Raw genomic sequence first — 19,983 nt, 5'->3', positions numbered from 1 at the left:
TAGTAGTGCACAGTAATATAGGTATAGTGTAGTGTATAGTAGTGCACAGTAATATAGTGTATAGTGTAGTGTATAGTAGTGCACAGTAATATAGTGTATAGTGTAGTGTATAGTAGTGCACAGTAATATAGTGTATAGTGTAGTGTATAGTAGTGCACAGTAATATAGTGTATAGTGTAGTGTATATAGTGCACAGTATATGTATAGTTAGTGTACTAGTGTATAGTGTAGTGTATAGTAGTGCACAGTAATATAGTGTATAGTGTAGTGTATAGTAGTGCACAGTAATATGTGTACAGTGTAGTGTATAGTAGTGCACAGTAAATAGTGTATAGTGAAGTGTATAGTAGTGCACAGTAATATAGTGTATAGTGTAGTGTATAGTAGTGCATAGTAATATAGTGTAGTAGTATCAGTAGTGCCCAGTAATATAGTGTATAGTGTAGTGTATAGTAGTGCACAGTAATATAGTGTATAGTGTAGTGTATAGTAGTGCATAGTAATATAGTGTATAGTGTAGTGTATAGTAGTGCACAGTAATATAGTGTATAGTGTAGTGTATAGTAGTGCATAGTAATATAGTGTATAGTGTAGTGTATAGTAATGCACAGTAATATAGTGTATAGTGTAGTGTATAGTAGTGCATAGTAATATAGTGTATAGTGTAGTGTATAGTAGTGCACAGTAATATAGTGTATAGTGTAGTGTATAGTAGTGCACAGTAATATAGTGTATAGTGTAGTGTATAGTAGTGCACAGTAATATAGTGTACAGTGTAGTGTATAGTAGTGCACAGTAATATAGTGTACAGTGTAGTGTATAGTAGTGCACAGTAATATAGTGTACAGTGTAGTGTATAGTAGTGCACAGTAATATAGTGTACAGTGTAGTGTATAGTAGTGCACAGTAATATAGTGTACAGTGTAGTGTATAGTAGTGCACAGTAATATAGTGTACAGTGTAGTGTATAGTAGTGCACAGTAATATAGTGTATAGTGTAGTGTATAGTAGTGCACAGTATATAGTGTAGTGTAGTGTATAGTAGTGCACAGTAATATAGTGTACAGTGTAGTGTATAGTAGTGCACAGTAATATAGTGTACAGTGTAGTGTATAGTAGTGCACAGTAATATAGTGTATAGTGTAGTGTATAGTAGTGCACAGTAATATAGTGTATAGTGTAGTGTATAGTAGTGCATAGTAATATAGTGTATAGTGTAGTGTATAGTAGTGCACAGTAATATAGTGTATAGTGTAGTGTATAGTAGTGCACAGTAATATAGTGTACAGTGTAGTGTTTAGTAGTGCACAGTAATATAGTGTATAGTGTAGTGTATAGTAGTGCATAGTAATATAGTGTATAGTGTAGTGTATAGTAGTGCACAGTAATATAGTGTATAGTGTAGTGTATAGTAGTGCACAGTAATATAGTGTATAGTGTAGTGTATAGTAGTGCACAGTAATATAGTGTATAGTGTAGTGCATAGTAATGTAGTGTATAGTGTAATCCTGTACTGTGTTGTGTATAGTCGTGTTTCAAGTCAGTTGCCACCGTAGTAGCGGCGTGGGAGCATTAATACAAGCGACGAATTGAAAATCAATGAGACCGACTCATTGCAGATATTCTTTGCTTGTTGCAAAACCAAGAGAAGATGACTACGACGACTTTAGATACTGCTATTAACCTATAAGGCTTCAAAAGGACTCATCCCACATTACTTGCAGGAACTAATTACATGTATATATACCGCAAGGTCCTTTAAGATCTTCAGATCTCCCTCGGCACTGCCAGGGTCTCGGGTTGAGCTCTTTTGCCGATCAGTGCTTTTGTTAGCGTGGCAGCCACAAGCTATGGAACGCCTTGCCACTCAAAATCAGGCAATCAGAGTCGGTAGATCGATTTACAACTGCTTTGAAAACCAATCTCTTTAAAGTGGCCTTCACTCTCTAGTATATCCGGTTGGACCCTGGTTCTGTTTTTGTTTTACGCGCTTTTCGTGCATTGGTGCATTGGGATCCTAGAATGGAATGGCGCATTGCACATTTGAATTATTTTTTATTGCTCACCGGTGTCGGTGGTGAGGATTTTCTTGACGAGCTTGAGGAGTGGGTAGGCTTCACCTTTGCACGCTTTGCCCGTGAAGTCGTCCATGTCCAGAGACCACATCATGGCACCTCCCAGACCCTTCAACTTGAGCCAGCACACCTGGGAGGGACGGGGAGGGAGTCAGAGCCACTCTCCCCTCTCTCACCACCACCGCTACCACGTGTAGCAGCAGCATAGACACCACCACCACAACCACTACCGCGTGCAGTAGCAGCATAACCACTACCACGTGTAGCAGCAACATAGCCACAACCATTGCTACCACGTGTAGCAGCAGCAATGCCACTACCACCACCACGTGTAGCAACAGCATAGCCACCACTACGACATGTAACAGCATAGCCACCACCACTGCCACCACGTGGAGCAGCAGAATAGCCACCACCACCGCCACGACCACCGACACCACCAATACCAATACAACTGCCATTCGTCACTAAGTGACGGTGACGTTACCACGGTCCCTGTGCCAGGCCAGATGCATTTTGAGGCCACGTGAAGTGTCGAAGGCTCGCTGCTGACGAAAGGTCTCGGGACAGACCCAGCAGGTGCCATAGGTTGGCTGACTGAGATGACCGGTAGATGCACCACCACCGACTGTGCCAATTTGCTGCATTTTATCCACCCAGCGATCCGCTCATTGTTGTGAGCGTCGCTCCTCTGCCCTCCGTTGCTATTGAAGGGCGACTTCCTCCAACTGCACAGTAGCATCCTTCACGATCATCCTCCATGCAGGGCAATCTTGACACTGCTGGTACCAGTCATCGGTAAGTCCACTCAGCTCCACATCCTCCCGTACCTATCAGTCCATCCCTTCTATAGCTCGTGCTGTGCCCAATTAGCCCACTTTATGCGGTCAATCAGCAGCTTCTTCGGCATACTGTGGTTGGGCATGCAGGCGACATGGCCCGGCCAATGCAGCCTTGCCTGCCAGAGGAGTGTGAGCTCCTCACGCAATCCAGCCTGGTTAAACCCAGGATGGATCGTAGGCAGGCCAACCTGAATGTTTCTAACTGGCACAGATCTTCCATTAGAGAGGTCCACGTATCACAAGCATAGAGGAGGGGGGGGGGCATGACTGTGGTCAAGAAGTTACAATCTGTGCGGTCCCCCTAAGAGGGGGACCACTGGGGCATCCTTCTTATCCTGCAAAACCCGTCCTGTGGTCCAGACAATTGTGATGATGTCATGTAGGGCAGTCTGCACACAGATGCCACCCTCCCTCAGAATTTTGCTTAGGAAATCATCTCTGCCTGGTGCTTTTCCTGGTCTCAGACTCTGGATCGCCCTTCGCACTTCCTCCACAAATGGCACCTCAGCCAACCACTCAGATAGGGTGGCTCATTTTCTCAATATTTGAGGTACGGCAGCCCTAGCAGGGCCGTCCCCACATTGCCCCATGATGTTGTCTGGGCTGAGGGAATTCCCCTCCCCCAAGACCTCACAAAAATGTTCTGAACACCTGCAGACCTGTTCCTGGTGGTTGGAGATCAGATCACCACTCGTTCCCTTAAGGATGGTGATAGGCGAGTTACTTTTTTTTATGGAATTAAAGAGTGATTTGTGATTGCGGGCTACTGAGGTAGATTCCATTTCCTCAACAACCCGCACCCACCACTCATCCTTGCTGTGCCACATGGCTCTTCGAATCTCCAAGCGAAGACTGCGGTAAGCCTCCTCATTATCCAATGTTAGATGTTGTAGACGACAGGAGTGGGCCTGTCGTTTTCTCTCAACCAGCCGGAACACCTCCTCCTCCAACCAGGATCTTTAGGGAGGTCTGAACCGCATACCCAATGCAGCCATTGCAGCTGTATAAGCCACAGTCCTGAACCTCAGCCATTTCCCCTCAGCAACACAAGGAGTAGGGACGATGCCAACCCCAGATACAAGCGATGTTGACATTTCTGCTTGCAACTATCCTGAGCTAGCTGAGACTAAGTCCACCGCCACCACCACCTTCACCACGACCACTGCCACCTTCACCACGACCACTGCTACGACCACCACCACCGACACAACCACCACCACCACCGACACAACCACCACACCCACCACCAACTCCGCTACTACCCACCACCACCACCGCCACAACCACCACCACTATGCGCACCTTCTGCCTGTAGCTGGGGATGTCGTCGTAGCCGACCCACTGGCCGCTGCGGTAGATGGAGCGGTAGGCGTAGGGAACCTTCTGGTCGTCGAGCCACACGCGTTTGTAGCCAGAGTTGAGCAGAGGGCACACCTTGCACGGCACACAATGGAAGATGTTCAACCCATTTCCAACCCCGCCACCGCCGCATTATAGCCTGAACAACAATGTTACCCCCTACCTGTAAACGTGCATTGAGGTTGTTGCAGAATCCCTCTTAGCGAGCACCCCTGTTAATGACTAAACGCTTAACGACGGGTGTATAGTGGTGTAAATTAGTGTAGTTTATAGTATATCGTAGTGTAGTGTATACTAGAGTATCGTAGTGTAGTGTATTGTAGTGTAGTGTATACTAGTGTAGTGTATAGTAGTGTATAGTGGTTTAGTGTACAGTGGTATAGTGTATAGTAGCGTAGTGTATAGTAATGTAGTGTAGTGTATAGTAGTCTAGTGTATAGTGGTGTATAGTAGTATATAGTAGTGTAGTGTATAGTAGTGTATAGTGGTGTATAGTAGTGTAATGTATAGTAGTGTAGCGTATCGTAGTGTAGTATGGTAGTGTAATGTATAATGTGTATGTGTGGGTGAGTCGGTATGTGAGCGAGTATGAGGGTGAGTGGCTGTGAGTGTGTGTGAGTGAGTGGGTGTGTGTGTGAGTGTATGTGTGGGTGGGTGAGTGAGTGTAAGTGAGTGGATGAATGTATGAGTGAGTGTATTATTGAGGGTGTGTAAATGGGTGTGTGAGTGAGTTGGAGAGTGAACGTGTGAGTGCGTATGTGTGAGTGGATGAGTGGGTGAGTGAGGGAGTGAGTATGTGAGTATGTACGTGAGTGGATGTGTGAGTGAGTGGATATGTGAGTTTGTATGTGAGTGGGTGTCTGATTGAGTGGGCGAGTGAGTGTGAGTGAATGGGGGAGTGGGTATGTGAGTGGGCCTGTGAGCGGGTTTGTGATTGGGTGAGTGGGTGTGTGATTGAGTGAGTGTGTGAGTGTGTGGGTGGATGTATGTGAGTAGATGTGTGATTGAGTATTTGAGTGAGTAAGTGAGCGGTAGTGTAGCGGTTAGTGCTACGCTGCGCTATGAACCTAGCGACCTGGGTTTGATTCTCGCTCAATGCCAACATCAGTGACGATTATCCGAATCGGTCCTGGGCCTCCCTTAGGTCGACTCAGCCTCAAATGAGTACCTGGCCTTCATAGGTGCTGCTCGCTAATAGCACTTGCCCCTACAGTCTGTTACAAGCGACACGGGGATCTTTGTCTTTGTGTGTGAGTGTGTTAGCCTCTCACCTCGTAGTAGGCCAGTATGCCTTTCTCCTTGGTGTAGGGTCCGGCAGAGCCAAGTCCGCTGACGGGCGCTCCGATGCCAGTGGAAGTGGTGCTGAGGGTGAAGGAGCGGCCGTACAAGGGCAGCCCAACCACCAACTTCTCCGGAGGGACTCCACCCCTCAGCCATGTCTGCACCGACGATTCCTGGGGAGGAGAGGGCCAAGGGCAGTTAAGGAGGGGATTGGAGGGGGGACTTGGTGGGATTTCGGGGTCACGACTGACGCTTTGCATGCGTTCATAATGAAGGTTTTTGGGTTAGATCGCGTTATTTATAAATGTGTCGTAACCCTCCACCACCCAACACGGCCAAACAGTAAAACATGTGTCACGTTGACAAGAGACAAATAGTTCATTACTTTAGCCCACCGGTGTGTTGAAGAGTGAATCCACAGCATTTACAATATTTTGAGCACGCCGTTTCGCTGGTAATTACATCCAGCATCATCGGGCAATTCGCCAGAATGGTGAATCCCTTACTTGCTCCTGGTCTTAAATAGAGCAGCAGGGTGACGTCATCATTTAACTCATTCAGGTGCAGTGATGCGTGTTGTACGTAGGTGTGTGGGTGCTAAGATCCCGACTAGGACCCGAGTTCAATTCCCGCTCAATGTTGGAGTGTATTTACTCTCCAACACACAACGGATGTGCTATACTAGTACACTACACTGTACACTACACTATTATACACTGCACTATACACTACACTATACACTTACACTATAATCGTAAACGCTGTAATGGGTTTACTCTCCAACACACAGGTGGTTAGTGCTGTGCTAGTATACCACACTATACAATATTATACACTACACTATGTACTACACTATACACTACACACTACACTACTATACACTGTACACGACACTATCCACTACACTACTATACACGACACTACTATACACTACACTATACACTACACTATACACTTCACTATCCACTACACTGATATACACTACTATACAGTGCACTACAAAACACTACACCATACGCTACACTACTATACACTATACCATACACTACTATACACTACACTATACACTACACTATACACTTCACTATCGACTACACTGCTATACACTACTATACAGTACACTACAAAACACTACACCATACGCTACACTACTATACACTATACCATACACTACTATACACTACACTATACACTACACTATACACTACACTATCGACTACACTGATATACACTACTATACAGTACACTACTATACACTACACCATACACTATACTACTATACACTACACTATACACTTCCCTATCCACTACACTGATATACACTACTATACACTACACGATACACTACAACATACACCACTAGTGCTGCGCTGGTCACGAATTGGCCACGCGCTTTTGTTCACGTGACAACGCCTTCAACTGGTCGGGCTGCGCCGAGTGGCGTTTTAACCGACACCTCCACATATTCTTGGGTTTTTTCGGTAAAGTCACGTAGGTAAAAAATTTCCTGCTATAAGTTTTACCCACCAAGCAACATAGCAGGAGGCTGTTTCTTCCTGATCTGCTTTTTTGCTTTTACCTTCTACATGGCAGGGGCTTGGTCCCATTAGCAGCAGTTGCACTTTAACAACTCTGGCACCCCCCCCTCTCAGCCATTCTACATAACAAAGGCTCAGTCCTTTGTTGTGTAGACTAGCCGTAGTTTCAGCCGCACCAACCTTACCATAATAATAAAAAGGGGGCCTACCTTGGCTCCTCCCACCCTCAACCAATATATATACAAGGACTGTTTTCTTGGAATTTATCTTACTTGATACAGCAATCGTGCTGTGACGGTTCCACCTGAAGACGGAAGCTTGTGTTGCCTCCGAAACGTCGTGATTTTTATTTTATTTTACTTTTATTAATTTAAATTTTTTACCTACGTGATTTTACCGAAAAAAAACCTAAGAATATGAATCATTGCAGTCACGAAAGCTTCAAATCTAGAATTGACACCTCCACACTCACGCGATCCAAACCAACCTCTCCCTTGCAGGACGTTGCGACCCACCGACTGACACAGCAACAACACCGCCACAGGAGTGCGACGTGTTGGAGCGGAGAACAAATTGCTTATGAAAGAGTACGCATACAACACAGAAACACAGATACACGCCGGACGTGTGTTTTTTTTTATCTCAACTAGGCCCCATGATGTGAGCCGCTCATCCCCAGCTATAAAGTGCACTGATAGTGGCATTGCCTTTGTGCTGTTCGGCTTGTGGCGTCCTCTGGTCTAACACTGTTTGAGACTAGGCTCTAAAGAAAGATGTCCTCTGGTGTGGAACAATCAATGTCAAAGACAATGCCATCATACATTACAAGAGCATGTTTTTGTTTCCATGTTCACCACAATTATATGTGACGAGTGGTAAGTACCCGGCGTTGCCCGGGCAAAAAAGACAGACACACACATCGACCTACACACACAGACATGGACCCACACACACAAAGACATTGACTTACAAAGACACAAATATGGACTCACACACACACATACGTAGACTCTAACACACACATCGACATGAGCACACATGGACTTACACACACATATCGACTAAGATACACACACATGGACTTACACATATGGACCCACGCACACACATCGACTTCAAAATATGTGATGATGAATGCAGTACATGATTCCTTGCACAAGGTTTCTGTTTGGTGTTTGAACATCTTAACACAACTCTTGTTTTATTCTAGATTTGAAGCTTTCGTGACTGCAAGGATTCATATTCTTAGGTTTTTTTGGTAAAGTCACGTAGGTAAAAAATAAAATTAATAAAAGTAAAATAAAAATAAAATAAAAATCATGACGTTTCGGAGGCAACACAAGCTTTCGTCTTCAGGTGGAACCGTCACAGCACGATAGCTGTATCAAGTGAGAGAAATTCCAAGAAAACAGTCCTTGTATATATACTGGTTGAGGGTGGGAGGAGCCAAGGTAGGCCCTGAATATTATTTTTGTGAGGTTCGGTGCGGCTGAAGCACGCTGTTAGGAATGAGCCTTTCTTGTGTAAACTATGTGCGGATGATGTAAAGGTGCGTGTAAAAGGGACTGAGTCTTTTTGTTATGTAGAGATGATGCGGCTGAAATCGCTGCCAGGAAATGAGTCTTTGTTGTGTAGAATGGTTGACTGAGCCTATTGTTATGTAGAGGTGGTGCGGCTGAAATCGCTGCCAGGAAATTAGTCTTTGTTGTGTAGAATGGTTAACTGAGCCTATTGTTATGTAGAGGTGATGCGGCTGAAATCGCTGCCAGGAATGCTCCAAAATGTGTAGTTAAATCTTTTTTGCATGGTTAATAACATCTTTCCAATGATTACTAAGTTTGTACCCATCATCACGGTTAAATTATGTTTGTGTTTGTATATTTGGATGGCCTCGTGTACAAACCTTTGATGGTAGCCAGGAGGCTTGCAGAGCCCCTTAGTCTCGGAAAAGACAATTTCATGAGAGCCCACAGCGTTGTAGCAATGATCGGCAGTGGCGGAAGAATCAGTTTTGCCGTGTTTCAGAACTGACTTGTGCTCGCGGACACGATCAGAGATATGACGTTTCGTTTCTCCAATGTAGCAATCACCACAACTGCAACTCAGTTTGTAGACTCCATGGTATTGTAAGTCAGGAATGACATCTTTCACAGATAGAATTAGATCACGGATTTTATGTACTGTACTGAATCGGACTTGAATCTTACGTTTGTTTAGAATTTTGGAGATATTTTTGGTCACGCCTGCTATGTATGGTAACGTGACAGTTTTGATCGGAGTTTCATGTGGCTGTTTCTGTATGGTGGGAGAAACAGCTTGGCGGATGGTGCGGTCAGGGTATCCGTTCATCCTGAGGGCCCGATGTACATGTCTTAATTCACTGGCCAGGTGGTGTTGGTCAGAAATGAGCTCTGTGGTATAGCGTTTTGATGAGAGAATTCGTTTGAGATGGGTGGTGGTGGGAATCGGGTTTCAAGTAGGAATCTGTGTGGGTGGCTTTCCTGTAGACAGAATGTCCCAAGGATCCGTCAGGTCTCCTCTCAAACAATATCTAAGAATGGTAGTTTACCATCTTTCTCCACTTCCATGGTGAATCTGATGGATGGGTGTCTGGAATTGATGTGGTCCAAGAAGTGGTTCAATGCTGGGAGGCCATGTGGCCAAATTACGAAAGTGTCATCCACATACCTCTTCCACAGGGAAGGACGCAGGGTGGATGTCTGGATGGCGTCTGATTCCAACTTTTCCATGAACATGTTGGCTATTACTGGTGACAAGGGGGAGCCCATAGGGGTACCCTCATTCTGTTTGTAGAAGGTGCCATTCCAGGTAAAATAAGTGTTGGTGAGGCAATGCCTAACCAGCGCAGGTACATCCGAATTCAATCCATGTTGGACCAAGTCCTCAATTATTGTTAGGGTGTCAGGTACTGGGACCTTGGTAAACAGAAATACTACATCAAAACTGACTTGTTTTATTCTTGATTTGAAGCTTTCGTGACTGCAGGAATCCATACTCTTTGGTTCTTTCGGTAAAGTCACGTAGGTAGAAAGGTAAAATAAAACAAAAATTCATATATCACGACGTTTCGATCGCAACATAAGCGGTCGTCCTCAGGCGGAAAAAATTTTCACTATACACTTCACTATCCACTACACTACTATAAACTACTATACAGTCCACTACTATACACTACACGATACACTACAATATACACTACTAGTGCTGCACTGGTAACGAATTGGCCACGCGCTTTTGTTCACGTGTTTTATTGCCAAAAATGGTAAAACCTATTCTCATTTTTGTAGATTTCCCGTAGCTCAGCATGGCGGATCGCCATCATGAGGTCTGTGTGTCGCCTCTGGGGCAATTGAAACCCAGGAGTTGTGTTTAAGATGTTCTAACACCAAAATAGACAAAGATCCCCAGTATAGTCTTAACAGACTGTAGAGGCAAGTGCTGTTAGCGAGTAGCACCTATGAAGGCCGGCACAGCACACGAGGGGGTGGGTGGCCAGAACCCCGCTCGGCCGCCTTTGTCTCCCCAGTGGCGATGTTTATGCACAGCACCAGGTACTCATTTGAGACTGAGTCGACCTAGGGGATTCCCAGGACCGGTTTAGATAATTGTAACTGGTGTTGACCGTGAGTGGGAATCGAACTTGTGTTGCCAGGTTCGTAACCAACATAGACACGCACACATATGCACGCAAACCTTTTACAAACCAAGTACGCATTAACCCTCACACGTACCCTGCGGCGAGTATGCGAGGGGGTACAGGAGACTCGACCCCGACCCGGGCGCCTGCTGCAGTCAAATTGGAGTCTGCGTGTCTCTCTTTTCATCATCACGGTGGCTAGGAGATGTTAACTCCCTCGCCTGGTGTGCAGGAGGTCGTGGGTTCGATCCCGACCCTGACGGGATGTTAACTACCTCGCCTGGTCTACAGGAGGTCGTGGATTCGATCCCGACCCTGACGAGATGTTAACTCCCTCGCCTGGTGTGCAGGAGGTCGTGGATTCGATCCCGACCCTGACGAGGTGTTAACTCCCTCGCCTGGTGTGCAGGATGTCGTGGATTCGATCCCAACCCTGACGAGATGTTAACTACCTCGCCTGATGTGCAGGAGGACGTGGGTTCGATCCCGACCCTGACGCCTGCTGCTGTGTATTTGGAGTCTGCGGTGTCTCTCTCTCCCCATAGTGAGATGTTAACTACCTCGCCTGGTGTGCAGGAGGTTGTGGATTCGATCCCGACCCTGACGCCTGCTGCTGCTGTATATTTTGAGTCTACGGTGTCTCTCTCTCCTCGTGGTCGCGTGGATCTTTCTCCCCATTTAGAGTCAACGTCTCCACACGTGTCGACTATTTTGGTTGCTTCTATAAATGTCCACGTGATGATGATGAACCACCACTTGATTGAGCTGCTTATCATTTATGGGTTTCGAAATGTCTATGTATCTCTATGTGTCTCTGTGTGTTTCTACGTGTCTCTATGTATCTCTGTGTCTCTATGTATCTCTGTGTCTCTATGTGTTTCGATGTGTCTCTGCATATCTATGTGTCTCTGTGTTTCTACGTGTCTCTATGTAGCGTTGTGTCTCTGTGTTTCGATGTGTCTCTATGTATTTCTGTGTATCCATGTGTTTCTATGTGTCTCTACGTATCCATGTGTTTCTATGTGTCTCTACGTATCTCTGTGTCTCTATGTGTCTCTACGTATCTCTGTATCTCTATGTGTCTTTACGTATCTCTGTGTCTCTATGTGTCTTTACGTATCTCTGTGTCTGAAAAAGAGATACAGCTCAGTTAGGTCTTACACATGGTAAAATAAAAAAAATAGTTTAGGTTTGAGTTTGGTCTGTGGGTCTCTATGCATCTCTATGTACCTCTGTCTATATCTGTGGGTCTCTATGTGTCTCTATGTATCGCTATGGGTCTCTATATGTATCTGCGTTTCTATGCGCCTCTGTTTCTCTATGTATCTCTCTGGGTCTCCATGTTTATCTATGTATCGTTATGGGTCTCTGTGTCTCTATGTTTCTCTATGCATCTCTGTGGGTCTCCGTGCATATCTGTGTATATCTACCGGTCTCCATGTATCTCTATGTGCCTCAATGTATTTCTATGGGTCTCTATGCGACATTAATGTCCACATGACGACGATGATGATGATGATGAGCCACCACTCGGTTGAGCCGCTACCATTTGCGATGTTCAGGTCAGGGCTTCTGACAAGAGAGCGAAACGGAAGCTTAGTTGGGGGCCTTCCTGTGACAATAAACAATAGTTTCATGAAAAATAAGAATGGGTTTATACCAGTGGCGGCTCCTGCAAAATCTCTCAGGGGGGGCAAATGTCTGGATGATTGATAAGGATAAGGTCCACCCATGCAATGGATAAATTAACAGCTTAAGCATGTAAAGGCAACTTCACTTCTTTAATATTAATGAAAAATAAAGTGACTCTTACAATACATCTTGTTTGTTTCTATACTCACTATTAAAACAAACCACTCAAGTTTATTTTATTAAAGATTCCACTAGATTTTGATTTAAAACTTTCGTGACTGCAGGGATTCATCTTCTTGGTTCTTTCGGTAAAGTCACGTAGAAGGGAAGTAATAAAATAATAAAAATAAAACATAATAAAATTATTCTCAAGACGTTTCGGCCACAGCGCAAGTTATTCTCACGACGTTTCGGCCACAACGTTCCACTCACTGGCATGGTGCAGTGTGCAGAGTAATGTATGGTGTCGTAATTGTATAGTAAATATATAGCAGTGTGATACACATTAGGGTGGGTAGAATAATACATGTGTGTATATAGGTGGTCGCTACCAATAGTGTTATATTCCACTAGGTGGCGATAAATTATATTGTTGGATGAAACGTGCTTACATATGATGACGTTAGCACGTATGATGACGTAAGCACGTTAGGGCTTGCCCTCCCGGAAGCCATAGAGAATGCATTGGAGCGCCCGCCGTTCGAAAAAAACATCTTTCAATGTAAGTCTATGGGGCCACTCGGGGCGATTCTCAGCCGGAGTGAAATCGCCCAAAAAGAGGCGGTACTCCACAGAACGTGACATGACGCTGATTGGACTATATCCAGAGGCTGACAGTGACGGCTAGCGTGACTCTGTGGTTCAATGACATTGGTGGTGCGTCGCCCAATCGCCCTAATGAAGAAATCGCCCCTGGTTTATACCCTTTTCTAGCAATGAAACAGGAGGTGTGCTAAGATGTTCAGAAACCACATAGATTATACCTTTAGCAAGGAATTAAGTCTCTCTGCATGAAGCACACACAGTACTTGCGGTGAACATGCAAACAAACATGGCTGTCATAGTATATATCCGCATTGTTTTTTAAACTGCTTGGCCTACACCAGAGGCAACAGCCGCCTGTCTTCATGGCCCAGTCTCACCACCAAGTATCAGACCAGAGGACAACCCCCAAGAGGCGAACAGTACAAGGACAATGGCCACATGTGTGAGCAGAGCCACTTCGAGCTCGGGAGTGAGCAGCAGCTCTATCAAGTCCTTTCCGAGGCTTTGCTATCCTGTCGTGTCAGTGCATTGTTATAAAACAAAAACCACTAAAAACCGAAAAAACACAAAAACCACAAAAAAAACGAAAAAACTAAAAAAAAAAAAAACCACTAAAAACCGAAAAAAACCTAACGACAAAAAAAACGAAAAAAAAAAAAACGTGTGGCACCTACCAGGAGAATCTCTGGTAAAATTACAATAGATTAAAATATAAAGAGCTTTCTAGCTTTTCGGATTCCTACTCGCTCAGCGGGGCCGCAACCCGGTGGAAAAGGGAAATCGTTTTTTACGCCGAGCCGGGGCTCCCGATTCATTCCAACGGTGAGGAGAGCCGTGGAACGATTCACCGGATCGCCGTAAACCTTTCAGCAAGGGGGAATGACCCCCCCCACACCACCGCCTCTGGGCTCACCACTGTGTCCGTCTGGATGATGGACTTGGAGGCGTACAGGGGGCTGTGGTGACTCGTCTTCCCGTTCTGCTTCTGCAGGTCGTACGACATGAGGTTGATGAAGTCCAGGTGCCTGCACGCCGTGGAAAAAGCAGCCGCATCATTCCGTCTCTCTCTGTAGCTCTCTGTTTGTGTCTCTATGTCTCGATCTCTCTCTGTTTCTCTCTGTCTCTCTCGGGGTATGCATGTACATTATGAGACATCCTTTGCCAGTAGCACTTTGACTGCAAGTGTTGTGGTTATTGCAAACATGATCCCTTATATAAAGGTGTCAGTTTTGTTGCCAGATAAAAAGGTAAAAACCTATTACTATATCTTGCTACTGGCAAAGGAGGTCTCATAATGTAAATGCTTACCCCGAACTCTCAATACTCTGATAGTGCGCTATTTTTGAGTTGTGCGCCTCTTGGCGTCATCTGGTCCAACACCATGTGAGACTAGGCTCTGAGAAAATCCGTCTCGGGTGTGGAACAATCAATTTCAAGGACAGTGCATATCATTATCAGAGTTGTCTCTTTTTGTTTGCATTTTGACTGCAAGTGTTGTGGTTATTGCAAACATGATCCCTTGTATAAGGTGGCAGTTTTGTTGCCAGATAAAAGGGTAAAACCTATTACTAAATGTATGGGTCTCTGTGTTCGTCTGTGGGTCACTGTGTGATGAGTCTGTGGGTTTCTCTGTGAGTCTATAGGTCCTTTTGTGATGAGTCTACGAGTTTCTGTCTGATTAGTCTATCGGCCTCTCTGTGATGAGTCTTTGGGTCTCTGTCTGAGTTTTTATATGTGTGTACATTGAACTTCTTTCGCACCGAATTCAGCCAACCATGCTTATCGGAAGTGCAGGGGGGAAATAATAAACTATTTACTACAACGTATGAAAAATAAGAATAGATCATGAGACCTCCTTTGCCAGTATTAAATTACGATAATCGATTTTTCCACTTTCTGGCAATAAAACAGGTGTTAAGATGTTAAAACACCAAACTGAAACCTTTGCAACGCATCATGTCTGCATTAACCACATATATTTGTCATGATCATGCAAAGAAAACGCATGTTCTGACAGTATGTGCATTGTCTTTGAAACTGATTGGTCCACACCAGAGACATTTTTCTTTAGAGCCTCGTCTCAAACGGTGTTAGACCAGAGGACGCCAAAAGGCGAACAGCACAAACACAACACACTATCAGGACATTGAGAGCTCGGAGTGAGCAGCTACATCAGGTTCATGAGACTCGTGACTACTGGGCCTCCCCTAGGTCGACTCAGCCTCAAATAAGTTCCATGGTGTGATCGTGTGTAGTAAGCATCACAAGTGGGGGGAGACAAAGGCGGTCGGGCGTGGCGCTGGCCACCTACCCCCTCTTTGTGTGCCACACTGCCAGCCTTCATAAACGCTGCTGCTACTCATGACTACTAATAGCAATTTCCCTTAGAGTCTTGTCGATGTCACACGCGGGATCTTTGTGTGTGTGTATTGGTGCTGCTTGCTACCACCAGTTGCCCGAATACTCTGTTAGAGGCTTCCCGGGTGATCTTTGTCTCTGTGTGTGTATTGGTAGCTCACTACTAATAGCATTTGCCCCTACAGTCTGTCCCACGCTACACGGGGGACCTTTATCTTTGTGTGTGTATAGGTGGTCGCTACCAACACTTGCCCCTACAGTCTGTTAGAGGCTACACGGGGGGACCTTGGTCTCTGGGCTAGCGACTCACTCATGGATCAAGTTGATCTCGTAGGCGGCGGCCACCGTCGATTTGGCAGCGGCCACGGCCGCGGAAAGCAGCAACCGTGAACACCGCTTTCTCTGGGCGTCAACCGTGAAAGCTGCATTCGTCTCCTATAGACGCCACACAGGCACACACGCGGCGTGGTTAGCATCATCGTCGTCATCATCATCACCTCCATCATCATCACCTCCATCCGCATCAGAATCATCATCTCCATCCGCATCATCATCATCATCACCTCCATCATCATCATCGTCATCATCACCTCCATCAGCATCATCATCATCACCTCTATCAGCATCATCACCTCCATCAGCATTATCATCGTCATCATCGCCTCTATCAGCATCATCATCATCTCCAGCAGTATCATAATCATCACCCCCATCATCATTGTCATCATCACCTCCCTCAGCACCATCATCTCCATCACCCTCATCATCTCCATCATCATCACCTCCATCAGGAGCCCCACCACCACCTCCACCAGGAGCCCAAACCACCACCTCCACCAGGAGCCCCACCACCACCTCCACCAGGAGCCTCACCACCACCTCAACCAGGAGTGCACTGGCGAGGAGATGTTAACTACCTCGCCTGGTATGCAGGAGGTCGTGGGTTCGATCCGACCCTGATCCCTGCTATATATTTGGAGTCTGCGTCTCTCTCCCCATGGTCACTGCTTGGATTTTTCTCCGGGGTCCTCCAGTTTTTCGCTCCACATTTAGAAATCAACGTCACCACGCGTTTATACTGTTTGGCTGCTGCTATGAATGTCCACGTGATGGGAGCATAAGCCACCAACATGGTTGAGCAGCACTCATTTGTGGTGGCCAGATTAGGTCTTCTGAAAAAGAGCTACATAGCTTTAGTTGGGTCTTACCCGGTAAAATAAAAATTGTTTAACCATTTGTTCGTTTTTCCTAGACTTTGCACTGTTGTAACGTTACAACAGCGGGACCATCTGTGACTAAGTGGTAAAATGAAAACAAAAGAAGGAGCTTAAACGCAGTAGGACTCTCGATTATGACGGGCAGGACAGTCGCAGATAATACAAAATCGTGGACAATGAAAAACTATGACAATTTTGCATCGAATCTCTGTGGCTACTAATATAGGCGCATATTAGTAGTGACCTTTCGCCAGTAATAACAACAGCCAGCAGCAGCATCATGAGGCAGACAGCCACAGAGTTGTGGAGAAATCCTCCTCCTGCTTCGGTCTTAAATAGATGGGGCAGGGATGAAAGAAACGAAAGAGTTTATAGGAGGAGCCCCCCCCCGCTCCCCGTGTCACCTGGATGAGAAGGGTAAAGAGGTGCTTGTCGGTGGCTGGGCTGCCACGGTGCGCCGGGTACTCCCAGTCGTAGTCGATGCCGTCAAACTTGTACTTGTGAAGGAAGGCGATGGCAGACTTAATGAATTCCTTCCGGTTATTGGCGCAGGACACCATGCGGGAAAACCTACGCTCAGTCACATGATCGCCCGCTCAGCTCGCCCGCTCGTCCGCTCGCTCGCTCAGCTTGCCCGGTCGCTCGCTCAGCTCATCCGGTCGCTCTCTCGCTCGCTCGCCTGCTCAGCTCGCCCGCTCTGCTCGTTCGCCAGGTCGCTCGCTCACTCACTTGCTCACCCAGTCACTCGCTCACTCACTCGCCCACCTGCTCGCTCGCTCGCCACTCGCTCACCTGGTCATTCACTCAACTGCTCGCTATGTCACTCGCTCACTCACTCAGCCAGTCGTTCACCCGCTCAACTAACTCACTCAACAATCGGTCGTTCGTTCACCTGCTCGCTCACCCGGTTGTTTATCAGCTCGCTAGCTAGGTACGTCGCTCACGAACAGGCTATCACTAACACTGCGCCCCCTGGTCCTCTATGCATCTCTTTGGTGTTGTTCTCTGTTCTGATACTGGTAGTGAGACTAGGCCATGAAGAAGGCTGCTGTCTCTGGTGTAGGCCAATCGGTTTGAAAGACAATGCACATTATTATTATGTTAACTACCTCACCTGATATATAGGAGGTCATGGGTTCGATCCCGACCCTGACAATGCCTGTTGTATATTTGGAGTCTGCGTTTCTCTCTCTCTCCCATGGTCACTGTGTGGATTTTGTCTCCGGGTACTGTGTTTTTTTCTCCTCTACATTTAGAATCAACGTCTCTATGCGTTTAGACTATTCAGCTGCTGCTATATATGTCCACGTGGTGACGACGACGATGATGATAAGCCACCTCTTGTTTGAGCTGCTATTATTTGTGATGGCCACGTCGCGGCTTCTGACGGCCTGGTAACGTTTAAGTTTGGGTCTTAATGAATATGGGTCTTTATGATTCTCTATGAGTCTCTGAATCTCTGTGGGTCTCTACGGATCTATGTCTCTCTATAAGTCTCCGTGGGTCAATGGCTCGTCATGAGTCTGTAGACATATGCCTTTAGAGTATTTGGCTGCTGTTATAAATTTCCACGTGATGAAAATGCTAATGATATCAGTCAATGCTTTGTTGAGCTTCTATCATTTATGATAGCCAGGTCAGGACTTCTGACAAAAGATCTACACAGTAGCTCAGTTGGGCCTTATCAGGTAAGTAAAGTAGTTTAGTTTTAGTATGTGAAGTGTTCTTGAAGACGCGTGGACAACGGGGTAAGGCACACGTATTTATTTGCACAATGTCTTTACAATACTGGAGGGATGTATCGGCCCCCTCACCCGTACAACTGGGAATTCACCCCTAGCTAGCCTTCCTAGCCGAGTCCTCCGCTAACGGGCTAGGGGAGGCTGTTCTGGCCCGACACTGGTCAGTCGGGCTACGGTACCCGGAATCCCAGAGATCTGACTCTGGTTCCGGGACCACGCCACTGGCTCCAGCCTGCACTGCCCTTACAAGGGCGGCGTCCCAGGGGGAGTCCAGGGCCTATCTGGCCGGTCTTCTCTCTTCCCTTAACTACACTAAGACTGAGCCCCGAGCTCTCTGGCTCAACCCTTTTTATACCCCCCTAGAGGATCGAAACCCCCCTCACGCCGTCCAGTACGGACGTCGTTGCGGGCACCACCCCGTGTGCTCACGGAGTCCCCGCCCACTGTGTTTGTTATCCGTTAGCCCCTATGCAAACAGCCCTACACAAACAGCCCCTCTGTAACAGCCCTACATATGGGTCTCTTTGAGTATGAGTCTCTGGGTCTTTGTGGGTCTCTATAATTCTATATGAGTTTCTGGATCTCTGTGGGTCTCTGTGGGTAGCTATGTTTCTATCTGAGTCTCTGGGTCTCTGTGGGTCTCTAGTTCTATATGAGTCTTTGGGTCTCTGTAGGTCTCTATGGTTCTAAATGAGTCTCTGGGTCTCTGTGGGTCTCTATGATTCTATATAAGTCTCTGAGTCTATCTTCTTTTTCTTATATATAAAAGTCTCCGCGCGCACTTGCGAGGGATTTGACAGGCAGCACGCCCTAAGCCCCGCGGTGGGAATAGGCAATCCCTTTTTTACGTCAATCACCTTTAAATTAGTTGAATTAGCGATTTAGTGCGATGTCGCTATATTTATCTATTTATTGCGCGACATCGGCTGTACTAACTCACGCCAATTGCGTGGGGGGGGACCCTGCCAAGTGATGCGCGTTCGGTCGAGCTCACGGGCAACATTTTCATTTATGCGTTTAGCATGCAATAAATATACACAACGCTGCGGCTATTTCTTCACAGTGTGATGTCTTCTTCGCCCCCCCCCCCCCGCAACACGATGCGTGCAGTTACTGCTATAAAGTCAGTAGATATTAATATTATTACAGCGCTTACATAGCATTATTGTATTGTTATTGTTTACTATTATTAAACCAATACGTTGGCAGATGTTACAATAATAATTATTGTGTGCACAAAACAAATTTTTCATTATTAGGTTGCTAAATATTTCATTATTTAGCTGTGCTTTTATGACGCTGCAACAGTCTACTGCCAGTCTGTGATGTGGACTGCTACCTGCTGATTAATTAACGTCAGTGCACTGGCACTCTATTATCTACACTGCTAATTTTCCTTTTGACCATTACGAGTGTATTCCAGTCTATAATATGTTGCCTGCTTCTTTACCTCACTCAGTGTACTGCCAGTCTTTCATGTCGACTGTATTCTGCTTTTTCAGCTGCTGCCCGTATT

General features: G+C 46.0%; 1 protein-coding gene across 1 annotated transcript in view; it reads right to left on the bottom strand.

The window, feature by feature from the left end:
- LOC133359759 (chitotriosidase-1-like) overlaps positions 1-19,983 on the bottom strand; it is a 44,544-nt gene that overhangs the window by 7,642 nt on the left and 16,919 nt on the right. The window contains exons 6-11 of the mRNA XM_061578290.1: positions 17,130-17,295; positions 15,819-15,943; positions 14,064-14,175; positions 5,548-5,730; positions 4,220-4,351; positions 2,067-2,205 (exon numbers count right to left, since the gene is read on the bottom strand). Of these exons, the coding sequence (XP_061434274.1) occupies positions 2,067-2,205; positions 4,220-4,351; positions 5,548-5,730; positions 14,064-14,175; positions 15,819-15,943; positions 17,130-17,295 (857 nt within the window). The remainder of the gene's footprint in view (positions 1-2,066; positions 2,206-4,219; positions 4,352-5,547; positions 5,731-14,063; positions 14,176-15,818; positions 15,944-17,129; positions 17,296-19,983) is intronic.

The sequence above is a fragment of the Lethenteron reissneri genome, chromosome 66, assembly GCF_015708825.2.
Source record: "Lethenteron reissneri isolate LAM-NWPU_2019-01 chromosome 66, ASM1570882v1, whole genome shotgun sequence".
Taxonomy (NCBI): domain Eukaryota; kingdom Metazoa; phylum Chordata; class Hyperoartia; order Petromyzontiformes; family Petromyzontidae; genus Lethenteron; species Lethenteron reissneri.
This window is presented reverse-complemented; position numbering and strand designations above follow the sequence as displayed.